The sequence below is a fragment of the Symsagittifera roscoffensis genome, chromosome 2, assembly GCF_963678635.1.
Source record: "Symsagittifera roscoffensis chromosome 2, txSymRosc1.1, whole genome shotgun sequence".
Classification (NCBI taxonomy): domain Eukaryota; kingdom Metazoa; phylum Xenacoelomorpha; order Acoela; family Convolutidae; genus Symsagittifera; species Symsagittifera roscoffensis.
Window position 1 is genome coordinate 77,640,591 of NC_087063.1, and position 11,821 is coordinate 77,652,411.

At 34.4% G+C, this 11,821-nt stretch overlaps 1 protein-coding gene across 1 annotated transcript in view; it reads left to right on the forward strand.

Annotated features, from left to right (window-relative positions):
• The first annotated feature begins 643 nt into the window (after positions 1-643).
• Positions 644-11,821, forward strand: part of LOC134839988 (epimerase family protein SDR39U1-like) — an 11,572-nt gene continuing 394 nt past the window's right edge. Inside the window, exons 1-4 of the mRNA XM_063855617.1 lie at positions 644-871; positions 3,700-3,979; positions 4,477-4,667; positions 11,647-11,816. Of these exons, the coding sequence (XP_063711687.1) occupies positions 772-871; positions 3,700-3,979; positions 4,477-4,667; positions 11,647-11,816 (741 nt within the window). The 5' untranslated portion in view covers positions 644-771. The remainder of the gene's footprint in view (positions 872-3,699; positions 3,980-4,476; positions 4,668-11,646; positions 11,817-11,821) is intronic.

Here is an 11,821-nt window from a genome sequence, read left to right on the forward strand (position 1 = left end):
GATACTTTGAAATAAAAACTTTACCTTTTGATCCAGTTTTCTCTGGTTGGGTTATTGTTATCACAAAAGCGCCGGTCATATATCGTTCTAGAAATTCAAAGAGCTTATAGGGCATCTATTTTTTTTCTTTGAAATTCGAAATTTGAGATTTTTTCAACGAAGTGTTTTTTTTTCATGTTTACTTGCGTTCATTACTCTTTTTCAATCTTCGATTGAGTATGTTTTCCTAATCCACTGCTGTTGCTAACGAATAAAGCAAGATTTTCAATCCTAAGCTGGGGCACAACATCGGATCTCCTGAAAGAAATTAAATCAAGTTAACATCCTCCACACCAGCGTTCAATTTGAATTGCTTTGTTCTGATCGCCTGAAAATTGGAATTCAGAATCAAGCTCCTATCCTCTCCCCTAATTGGCTGGGGGGGGGGGGGGTTTCCAAGAAGTTATAATAAAAATTGAGATTTTCGCGATTCGCAAAGGATCTGTTGAAGGCTATCAGGATTTTCTGAGCATAGTCAGTTTCTATTATTTCCCTATATTGCAGACTAGGTTATTTTGTTGAGTGAAGCTCTTTTTTTGCGGCAAGTTGTTTTTTTAGCGCCTGGAAAGTGTGCGTGGTACAAAAATGAGCTTATCGTATGCTGGGTTTTTCCATCGTGGATAATTGGGCTTAATTTTTCAGATCTTTCATTGATCTCACCTGAACATGGTTTGAACTTAATTTGACCTCCTGATTTTCAACTGTTATCTGCTGTGAGAGAGTGAACAAGCGATGAATGTGATTGTGGCTGGCAGTGGCTTTCTGGGCAAACATCTCCATGAGTATTTATCCAAGAGTGGACACTCAGTCACCCTTCTGTCCAGAACTGCCAGTAAGTTGAACTGAATTTTAAGTTAATGCTAAATTCTTGGCAATATTCTTCTCAGTCAATGAATCTGAACTGTCAATGAATCAATAACTTCTCATTTTGAGATGGGAAACCAGTATTTTTAAGAGTCGATGAACTTAAGACACTGTATATTGGTCGCGATGATTTTTTTACTTTTTTTACGAAAGGTCTTAAAACTTGTTCAGGCTACTTTTTTTAGCGGTTCGACTTCTGATTTCTTTTCAAGTTCAGTTTGTTTCCTTTGTTAAAAGGAAGGCAATTTCAACTATCGACGAGCAAACGTTAAAAGGTCACGAAAAACGTGATCCGCTTCTAATTTCGTAAATGGAATATATTTTTACACAATCAACTCTTGTGTGATAGTATGAACCCTCGTTTTTCCAACCTAAAGCGCAAATATTAGTGTTCATTTTGAAAGTGTTCATTTATTGCATTATGTGCATAAGATCAATAACCAGCTATTAAGTACAGCCACTGCTAAGGATATTAACACAGACTATTATATTACAATCAGCACTTTAGCTTCAAAGCATCATGGATCTGCAGCGTAGAAGTAGGGAAGGAGGCCCGCAACAAAATAAGAGGGTTCGAACTTGGGCAGGGTCGGATGTTTTGAATGATTTTTTTCGTATACTAGTATACTAGTTAAAATGCGTCCGCTCTATAATTTGAGGCATGTTAGTTGGTAAATTTCTTTTTTTTTTCAAATTGACTGGTACTGCTAACGCGTCATAATTGGATTGTGTCACTAAGTAATTATGTAGACTCATAAATGGCGTGCGTCACTTAAGAAGTTATGAACAAAGTTTTACTAATTCATTTTTCCCAGTAAGCGTTATCGGTCATGTTTTTGCTGGTGTATGCGAAGTGCAACTTCGCATCTGTGTTCAGATTTCCCAGAGATAAAAATGTTACGTATTGATTCCTAATTTCTCCACTATTGATCCGAAATTTGAGGTTTTTCAAAAATCAATCAGTGATTTTTTTTCTGTTTAATTGCGTTTATTGACTTTTTTCCATCTGTCTGTTGGAAAAGAGTCAATGAACGGTCAATTAATTATTGAGTTAACTCAATCTATAATATTCTGTTTTGAGGTCAGGAACCAGTTTTTTCAATAAGCGGTTAATGAATTATTGAGTTAACATATTCTATAACGTTTCATTTTGAGGTCGGAAACCAATATCTTAAGTCCTTTAGTCAAGTTAAAATTGGGTAAAAAAATGTAATTAACGTAAAATCTAGTATTTTCAACCGATTAAGATTCTTCAGGCAACCGATCTTGCCAATTGCTTGGTTTTGTCTTTTCAACAGAATTGTACAAATTATAACCCAAAAATTTGGTGTTCTGTGAAATTATTGAGTTATAACCGACTTAATTGATTGGTATATAACAGGCGTTTGAGATTCATAACAATTGCGAGAGCAAGTGTCTTGTAACAACATCCATGTTCGTTCCCTTTTGGCCTAGAGGTAGCGTGGTCTTTTTTGCCCTCCAAGGTCTGGGGCTCGTGTCCCATCCGGACCTTGTGAAATTGCTTTGCAGTAAACATAGAATTGTTTGTCTGCTCAAGTTTTGTCGGCTTAGATGCCACATCAGGTGTATTCCTTGTGCTTTTAGCCAATTTCATTATAAATGCAAGTATTGTTTCTTGTAGTTTCAGGGGAGACTTTTTTTAAAATTGTTTATTTTTTTTTCGGGTAAACTAATGTCTACTCGAAAATTGCCGGCTTTGTTTCGTAAGTTTTTTTTCCGCTGCTAATTTAAAATTCAAAAGTTTACTTGGCGTGTTCGCCTAAAATGAACTTTTATCGAGACATACGAAAATGTTAGACGTGGTTTTTTCAACCTTTCATTTTCTCGATTTATGTTTTTTCTGCCTGTGTTGTATTGCAAGTATATGTGGCCTGAGGTGGAATTTTGTAATAGATGAACAATAATGAAAGAAAAGGTTCGACGACACGAAATTTGGTGACACTGACAACTCAAAGATGATGACATTCAAATTTTTAAAGAAAAAAGAAGAAAGAACACTTGAATTCCTGTATAAAAATCTATGCATCAATACAGTAAAGTGTAATGAATATTAATTCAGGTTTCATGTAGATTGCTTACGTTATTTTTGCCATATTTATTTTTTTTTTTTAAATCTTTGTAAATCATTTTTCTCTAACAGTCGGAATAACAAGAAAATTAGTTTTTGTTTCTTTTTTTTAAAATCTGTGCTAATAAAACAGCCACCGAATATCGTTGTTAGTTTATTCGTTGCTTCAAAATCCGTTGAGCGTAATTCAATTTGCTTCATTCAGTCGAAATTCGCTGCTTTTGATCGAGAAGTTGCTCGATGTCTTCATATAGAGAAAATGTTTCGCTGATCACAGTGGCGTGCGCAGAAGTTTTTTTTTAAGTGGGGGGGGGGGGGTATGAAAATTTTTTGAAAAGTTTGTCGACACCTTTTTTTAGGTCGACCAATTAGATTAAAAAAGGATCTCGTAAAGTTATAGCAAAGGGGGGAACCTTTGGAATGATTTGGCAACCAGAATTGAGGTATTGGTGGGGGGGGGGGGGGGGGGGATGGGGGCTGGGGGCTGGGGCGGTTGCCCTCGCTTCCCTTTGGCATGCTACTGCTCGCTGATTTATTTATTATGCAGAAAATGTTTCGCTTATGAAATAAAACACAATGTTACTTTTTGAATGATCTGAGTTCTGATTACCTTCGTTTCGATAAATTTTAAACTTCAATTTTCAAATACCGTCTGCTTTAAATGATTTCTGTTTTTTAAGACTGTGAGCTTGTTTGCTCTTATTTAGAGGTCTTCCCTCGCACCATCACGTGGTCTGAATTGAAAACTGGAGGGGGTCTCCCCAAAAGTGACGTCATCATCAATCTTTGTGGCGAGAATGCTTTCAAACCCTTCTTTGTCAAGCCCTACAATGATAAATACAAACAAGACATTTTGGACAGTCGCATAGGTGTGAACAAACTTTTGGGAAAAGCTCTGGGAGAGACGAAGGCAGAAGACAGACCGAGTGTGTATGTGTCTGCATCAGCAGTCGGAGTCTACGCTTCAAATGAAAACAAAACCTTTAGGTATCTTCCGTTGGTTGTTGGTTTGGTTTTAGTCAACCGCAGCGTTGAGAATACCTCGGATTTGAAGCAAGGAAGAGAACATTTTGTATGATTTTTTATCTGTAAAAAAACTTGCTCAGTGAAACAGAATTTGAAGACACGAAAATTTACTTCAAAAAGCTTGTTTTACCCAAACACAAATGAGGCTAAAGTAGAAGCTTATTCTAGGAATTTGCCTAAGCAACCGCCAGCAATTGGCCAACTGTATTTTTTCAAATGTCAGTGAATGTAGTGAAGACGCTTATACAGGTCTTTATAATTTTTTTAAACTTAAGATCAGTTTTGGTTTTTTGTCTGTTTGACTTTTCATTTTTTTTAAATTTGTGCGTTTGCTAAAAAGAAGGCAAACTCCCCTATTGAACAGCAAAGTTTTAAAGATTTCTTTTAGATACACTGAGTTTTATGGTGAAATTTTTGCAATTGTCAGCAATTGGCTAACTGTACGTGTTTTTGTTCAGTGAGGAGAGTGAATTGCCACGTGACCTGGAGGGTAACTTCATGGTTGATATGGTGTCCAAGTGGGAAGAAAGTGCACACGAGGTGGTTGAGGGGCAGAAGAAGGAGTGTCGGGTGGCCACTGTGAGGATTGGACTGGTACTAGGAGTGGAAGGGGGAATGTTACAACAGCTCAAGTGGCAGTACTTTTTCGGTAGATTTAGATTTTGTACAAAAATCATGATTCATAATATCAAAAACTTACGAAAAAAGAGAAAAAGGATTTTTTTCCCCAATGAGCTGGGCTGGGTGATAAATGGCAGCAAAAGATATATGTTTGCTGCCATCTACTGTTGCTATATTTCCGAAATGAATTTGGAGCGTTTGATTAATTCTTTTCAAATTTTGCTGAAAAACTGGCCAGCACCTTTCATGATAGATTTTCAACTCTAAAACAGTACATATTTTCTGTGTATTTTATACCGATTGTCCAAGGGGGTGTTTTTAAAGTATTAGAATCTATCAAAAAAATTTCAGCACAGGCTTTTTACACTTGCGAAGCAATGTGTTATATTCGAACTTTCTTTTCTTCCAACCTAAATCGCAAATACTGTTGCGACTTTTTTGCGACTAATTCGCAATTATTGTTTCGACTTTAAGCAACAATATTTGCTGCGTCGAATTTGCTGCATCGAATTGGCAATAAGATATTTTGATATTTTTTGCACCTTTGATATTAGTTGCACGTTTACAGTTTATTGATAACATGTGCTCTGACGTTCTAATAGTTATAAGTTTACACAGTTGATGCATTTTTAATTCATCAAAAGAACCGAAGAAAGAGATTTGTTTCAAACAACATTGCAATAATAAAATCTTGATTTCAGAAATTTTCTAACTCAATATATTTCGCAATTTATTGAAGCGCATAATTTATACAATATGTGGCTTTATGATTTGCGATTTCTTACATGCAAAATTGTATCTTTTTGTATTTGACGTTACTTTTACTGCATCGAATTGGCAGTTTGTTAGCATATGGAGCTTAATTATTGGTGGCTAGTTTTTGCGGATTTTAAACATCCGTGGCTGAATGGTTAGTTCGTGAGACTCAAATTTGCTAGGTCGCAGATTTTTGCTAATTCGAGTTTTTGCTAAGCCTCAAGTTGTTGCAAATTCGTGGCTTAATTCTACTTTTTTCTATGTCACTTAATAGTGCTGCTTTTTGTTCGTGTTCTCGTAAGTATTAGCGAAGCGCAGCTTCGCCTCAGTTTATATTTGGAATAACTACTGTTTGAAAAATGTTAAAGGGTTATTGCACCAATATTTGCTAAATGATTTGCAGATTTTTTTTGATTTTTCCTGATTGCCCTAAAATGGCTAAAATAATTACAGTCTATAAAGAAGGTAATCATTTATATCCCTCAAATTTTGACCAATGGCCTTACTGCCAGTGTTAGTGAAGCTCCCGTAAAGACTTTTCTGCATCCGCATGATATTATATTCCAAAAATTTTTATTTACTCAACATTAATCAGTTCGGTTGTCGGTTAAGTCGAGGAACATTTGACTCAATTGTTTCATTTAGTACCCAAACTAAGCGTATTGTATTATAACAAAGAATTTTTTTCAACCTTAGTCGCAAATAAAAGTGCTCATTTGGTGGCACTTTTGATATATTTCCATTTAATCATATTTAAGCTTATTTAAGCATAAACAATTTAATGGCCATATGTTGCTGCTTTTTTGGGTAGTATTTTGTTCTGTTTTGAAAAAAAAAAACATTTTTCATGAAACTATAAGGGATTTATTGTTTTTGATTTTTTTTGCGATGCTTTTGATTTTTTTTCTTTTTTTTGCAGAAATGTCAGTTTTTCTCGAACACTAGTGTACACTTTTTCAATGGTACCAATGGAAAAGCCGGCTGCTTTTCTATGTGCCTGCTAGTGTTTTTTTCCTAGCCTTTTCTCATTTAACCTCACGTTCTACGACCTTCATAAGTTTCAGTAAAGTGATTTTCGGGCTATTTGTTTTGAGTTTTATCATTTTCTCAAATGCTAAATGCACAAATCTGAGATGAAGCTTTCAATTCATTGAAAAAACCATAGAGATTTCCCCTTCATAAGCGGCAATTCCCTGATTCAAGTAGAAAAAAGTTGTTGACATTTTGGTTAATTTTTAAAACTTTTTGACTTTTCCCAAAAACACCCAAATCTGAGATAAATACTTCAATTGAAAGAGCGAGTAGCAGTGTTTTCCTTTGAATAAGCGGTTAATCCCGTATTTAGCAGAGAAAAACTAGGGTTTATCCTAAAGTCCCTTATTCGAAGTTTTGAAAATTCTGCATATCCGTATCAGTACAATATATGATTAAAATATTAGAACAGCTAGATCCAGCATTAGCTGGGCCACAAGTTTACTTCCAAGCGACCGTTGCAATTTGATTGCAACAATTCAGCAATTAAATAGAAACTGTAGCTGCTTTTTTGGTGACTAGTGTTAGTTAAATTATAAGCAGTCGTGGAGCAGATATAAGAGCGTGATACTCCTATAATCAACAATTTTTGCAAGGTGAGTTTTTAACCTTTTCCTTGTTTCCCTTTGTTTTGACTGTTAAGCACTGTTTTTGAATTTTCCTTGATTGAGTTTGCGAAGCACAGATTCGCCTATGTGTCGAAAATTTGAGACCACGTTTTCACGATCAAGGAAAACTGACAAAATGCGCGTCCAGAGATTTGAATAAAGCATTCGATACAGTTGATCAGTTAAAAAAATGTGTGTTATGGAATAAGAGATCCGATTGGTCAGTTTCCTAGATTGTATTTGAGTCGTAGGAAGCAGTTTGTAGTCACTTAACACGCTAACTCAAAACTACGGGAAGCTCTATTTTTGGTCCACTGCTTTTTATAAATTTCATTCATGTTATGAACCCAAACCAGGAAAAGATCCATTCTTTACGCACAAGATGCCGTATTGAGGACATGTACACAGGTGAAAACTATGCATGCTGAATATCAGGCTGCTCTAAACAAAAAAGCAGAATGGTTACAAAAAAGCAAGCTTACATTAAACGCTAAATGTTATCCTGAATGATCAGCCAGTTGAGCGACAGAAGTGTTTTCGTTATTTTGGATTTCTGACAGATGAACTGCTCTACTTTGATTAACTCGTTGATGTTCTCGGTAGAAAAAGTCACGAAGTTTTTCAGATTTTTTTTAGATACGAAGTTTCTTTCGACCAAGCACCTTGTAACAACTTAACAAACTTTCGTGCAACCTATATTACAGCATGGCGTTTTGGCTTACGCATCCACAAAGAAGTAGTTTTTTTGGGTTAAAAAGTAAATCGCTTATTCAAAATTATATTACGAGCACCAATTACGAATGATTGCAAAATCGAAGATTAGAAAACAAGTTTCTTTTGCTAAGTAGCTCCATATCTATGAACTAGTGAAAACAGTATCTTAAATTCTCAGATGTGAAAGCTCTATTCAAATTTTGAGCAACCTCATAACGGATAATGAAGTAAACAGAGTTTTAGAGATGCGGATACAGCGAGAAAACAACCAATAGGAGTACATAAAAACTCAAATGAGTCAAATGCTGTTTGGCCAGAGTCAAATGCTGTTTGGCCAAGAAAAATGTTAAAAATTATCTCAAACTATCATTTTATTTTTCTGGGAAATACAAAAACATTTCCAAGAAAGTGAAGTCATTCAATCATCACTTTTTAGACTGCTACATACTTACAGTTAACGAAGATTTTATAAGAAATTTTTTTTTTTAGTTATGGATCCATATTTTTTTCGTCTTTTTTCAAGTAAAATTTCTTTTTCTCGATTTTAGGCGAAAACCATTAAAAATTGATAGCTAAGCAGTCTTATAATTTAATTTCAAACATTTGGATTTTGTTCCTCACACAGTATTGAAAACCTAATACATGACTTTCTGCTCGTAGACATCTGTGAACGTACATGTAGGTCCAAGGGTGCTCTCCTGGCTAGTAATCTTTTTTGCCGTAGTTTGTAATTTTATTAACTTCCCACAATGGTTTTGCCCGAAAATTGTTAGTTTTTAATTCGCACATGCTCATGATTTTAAATCACTAAAATAAACTAACATCTAAATACTAGGTAGGGCAAAGAATAAAAAATTATAAATAAAAACAAAAATAGTTTTTTTTTCAAATATCTATACTATATTTAAATGCTAGTGACAGCTATCTCCCATGGTTAAGCATAATAATTTCGCATGTTTAACGAAAGAGTTTTTTCATGTTTGAGCTTTTTCATGTTTGATTATGCCTGTTTAACCGTATCCTAATTTTTTAACTTTCATCTATCAAATCTTTTATATATTTAAATGCGGGCTTCAATATCTCGCCATGTTTAATCTTTTGCAATGTAATGTTCTGCATGTTTAACAAAAGATTTTTTTTCACGTTTAACCTTTATCGTATATTGCAATGGTTAAGTTTTTTTTTCGTTTTTCCCGTTTAAATTCAGTGTTTATTTCATCAAGTTTCTAATTAGCAAACCAATAGTTCGATGTGTAAGATCTCAATCCTGTTGTTGAATTTTGTGAGGGTACTCTCAGGAGTTGCAAATTTTGCCTCTAATTATGGTTGCTCAAATCCTTGTATTTTTCGAGATATGACGTTTTTTAGGATTTTTTGAAAAAATTTCAAAAACTTAGTTATAAAAAATTTCTCAAAAAAAATTTGATATTCCCATCTCTGTGGTGAGGCTCCTTCAGGGTACTCTCAGGAGTTGAGATTTTTGCCTCCAAATATGACTGCTCAAATCGTTATAGTTTTCGAGATAAGACGTTTTTTTTAATTTTCTCTGAAATTTTCAAAAAAAATTAGATGTTGAAAAATTCAAAGCTTTGAAGATCTCAATCCTGATATTGGAATCTGAGGCATTCTCACGGGGTTCTAAATCTTGCCTCTGGATATGTCTGCTCAAATTCTTGTAGTTTTCGAGATATGACGTTTTTTAGTAATTGCTCAAAATTTTTCAGAGATTTTAGATATAATTTTTTTAAATAAACTTGAAATTACCATCTCTGTAGTGAGGATCTGTCTCTCAGGATTTGTCAATTTTGCCTCCAAATATGGCTGCTCAAAACCTTGCAGTTTTCCAGATGTGACGTTTTTTGTGATTTTTTCAAAAAAAAATTTATAAAACTTCAATTAATTTTTTTTTCGAAGATTGAAATTCCTAACCTTAATTTGGGGGGTGTCAGAGTAATCTCAGGAGTTGCAACTTTGGCCTCCAATTAAGAATGCTTAAATCTGTTAGTTAAAGAGATACGACGATTTTCGTTATTTTTTGGCAATTTTCAGAAAACTCAAATTACAAAATAATTTACTAAAGTGAAGGTCTCAACCCTGTAGTTGTGTGCTGTCACAGTTATTTCAAAGAGTGCGAGTATTGCCATCAAATAAGATTGATCAAGTTTTGATAGTTTTCGAGATGTGACCTTTTTTCTGGTTTTCAAAAAAAAAATAATTCTTTTTAGAAAACTTGAGGTGAAGTTTCTCAAAATTTGAATTTCCCAACGTTATAGATGGGTATTGTAAGAGTACTCTCAGGAGTTGCAAATCTTGCGTCCAAATTCGACTGCTCAACTGCTTTTAGTTTCCCTTATGTGACCTTTCTTAGTTCATTTCAAATTTTTTGAACAACTCATTTAAAACCTCACAAAATTTTATGGTTCTTCAAAATTTGTATAAAAAACTTGAATAAAAAACTTTGCACAATTTGTAATTACGAACTCTGTAATTGAGTGCTGTCAAAAAATTAGATGTTGAAAAATTCAAAACTTTGAAGATCTCAATCCTGTTATTGGAATCTTTGAGGGTACTCTCAGGGGGTTCTAAATCTTGCCTCTGGATATGTCTGCTCAAAATCTTGTAGTTTTCGAGATATGACGTTTTTTTAGGATTTTCTCAAAATTTTTTAGAGAACATAGATATAAATTTTTTATAAAACTTGAAATTACCATCTCTGTAGTGAGGATCTGTCAGGGTACTCTCAGGATTTGTTAATTTTGCCTCCAAATATGACTGCTCAAAACCTTGCAGTTTTCCAGATGTGACGTTTTTTGTGGTTTTTTCAAAAAAAGTTTTATGAAAATTAAATTAGTTTTTTTTTCAAATTTTGAAATTCCTAACCTTAAGTTGGGGGCTATCAGAGGAATCTCAGGAGTAGCAATTTCGGCCTCCAATTAAGAATGCTCAAAGTTTTTAGTTTAAGAGATACGACGATTTTTGTGATTTTTTTTTTTCTTCACAGTACTTTCAACGATTGCGAATATCGCCATCAAATAAGACTGATCAATTTTTGGTAGTTATCGACAGAAATTTTTTCTGGTTTTCAAAAAAAAAATACTTAATTTAGAAAACTTAAGGTGAAGTTTCTCAAAGTTTGAATTTCCCAACGTTATAGATGGGTACTGTAAAAGTACTCTCAGGAGTTGCAAATCTTGCGTCCAAATGCGACTGTTCAATTGCTTTTAGTTTCCCAGATGTGACGTTTCTTAGTTCATTTTAAAATTTTCGAAGAACTGATATAAAACTTCACAAAATTTTATGGTTCTTCAAATTTTGTATAAAAAAACTTGAAGAAAAAACTTTGCAAAATTTGTAATTACGAACCCTGTAGTTGGGTGTTGTCAAAGCACACTCAAAGAATGCAGATCTTATTTTCAATATATGCGGTTTGTGAGTACCGGAGGTGCGTTACGTGCTAGTATATTTTTAACTAATCTATCTGTTTTTTTTTTGCCTTGTAAATGTGTTCAGGATAGGCGTCTAGTGGGCATTGCTTTGCTCTTTGTCTATTCTCTACTTTCATAAATTAATAGTGATAAAAGTTTTTAGCTTTATTTCTCTCTCAAGTACACAAAACAAGTCTGCTCTTAAATCAAGGCAGATCCGTGAGAGTTCTGACTGTCCTTTAGATGGTCTTGAAAGTTCGGTCCTGGATCAATTTCCACTCTATAACTTTCTTTAGAAATGTGGGTTGAATAAAAAACCAACGCAAGCATATGTTTATCGGACCTTATCCGACAGTCGGGAACAATAACAGTCTTTGGTACTGAAAGTTTTCAACAGATGAACCTTGATTCAAATTATAACGCAACACTATCTCTGATCATAGCTCTCCAATTTCAAGTAAATTTGGTTTAGGTGCGGGTGGAAAAATTGGTGACGGATCCCAGCCTTTTCCATGGGTACATGTACACGACACTGCCCGAGCCATTGAACACGTGATCAACACACCCTCAATCCATGGTCCAGTTAACATCGTGGCCCCTGGAAGCGTCAAAGACACCGGAATTACCTTCAACTCTACAATGGCCAA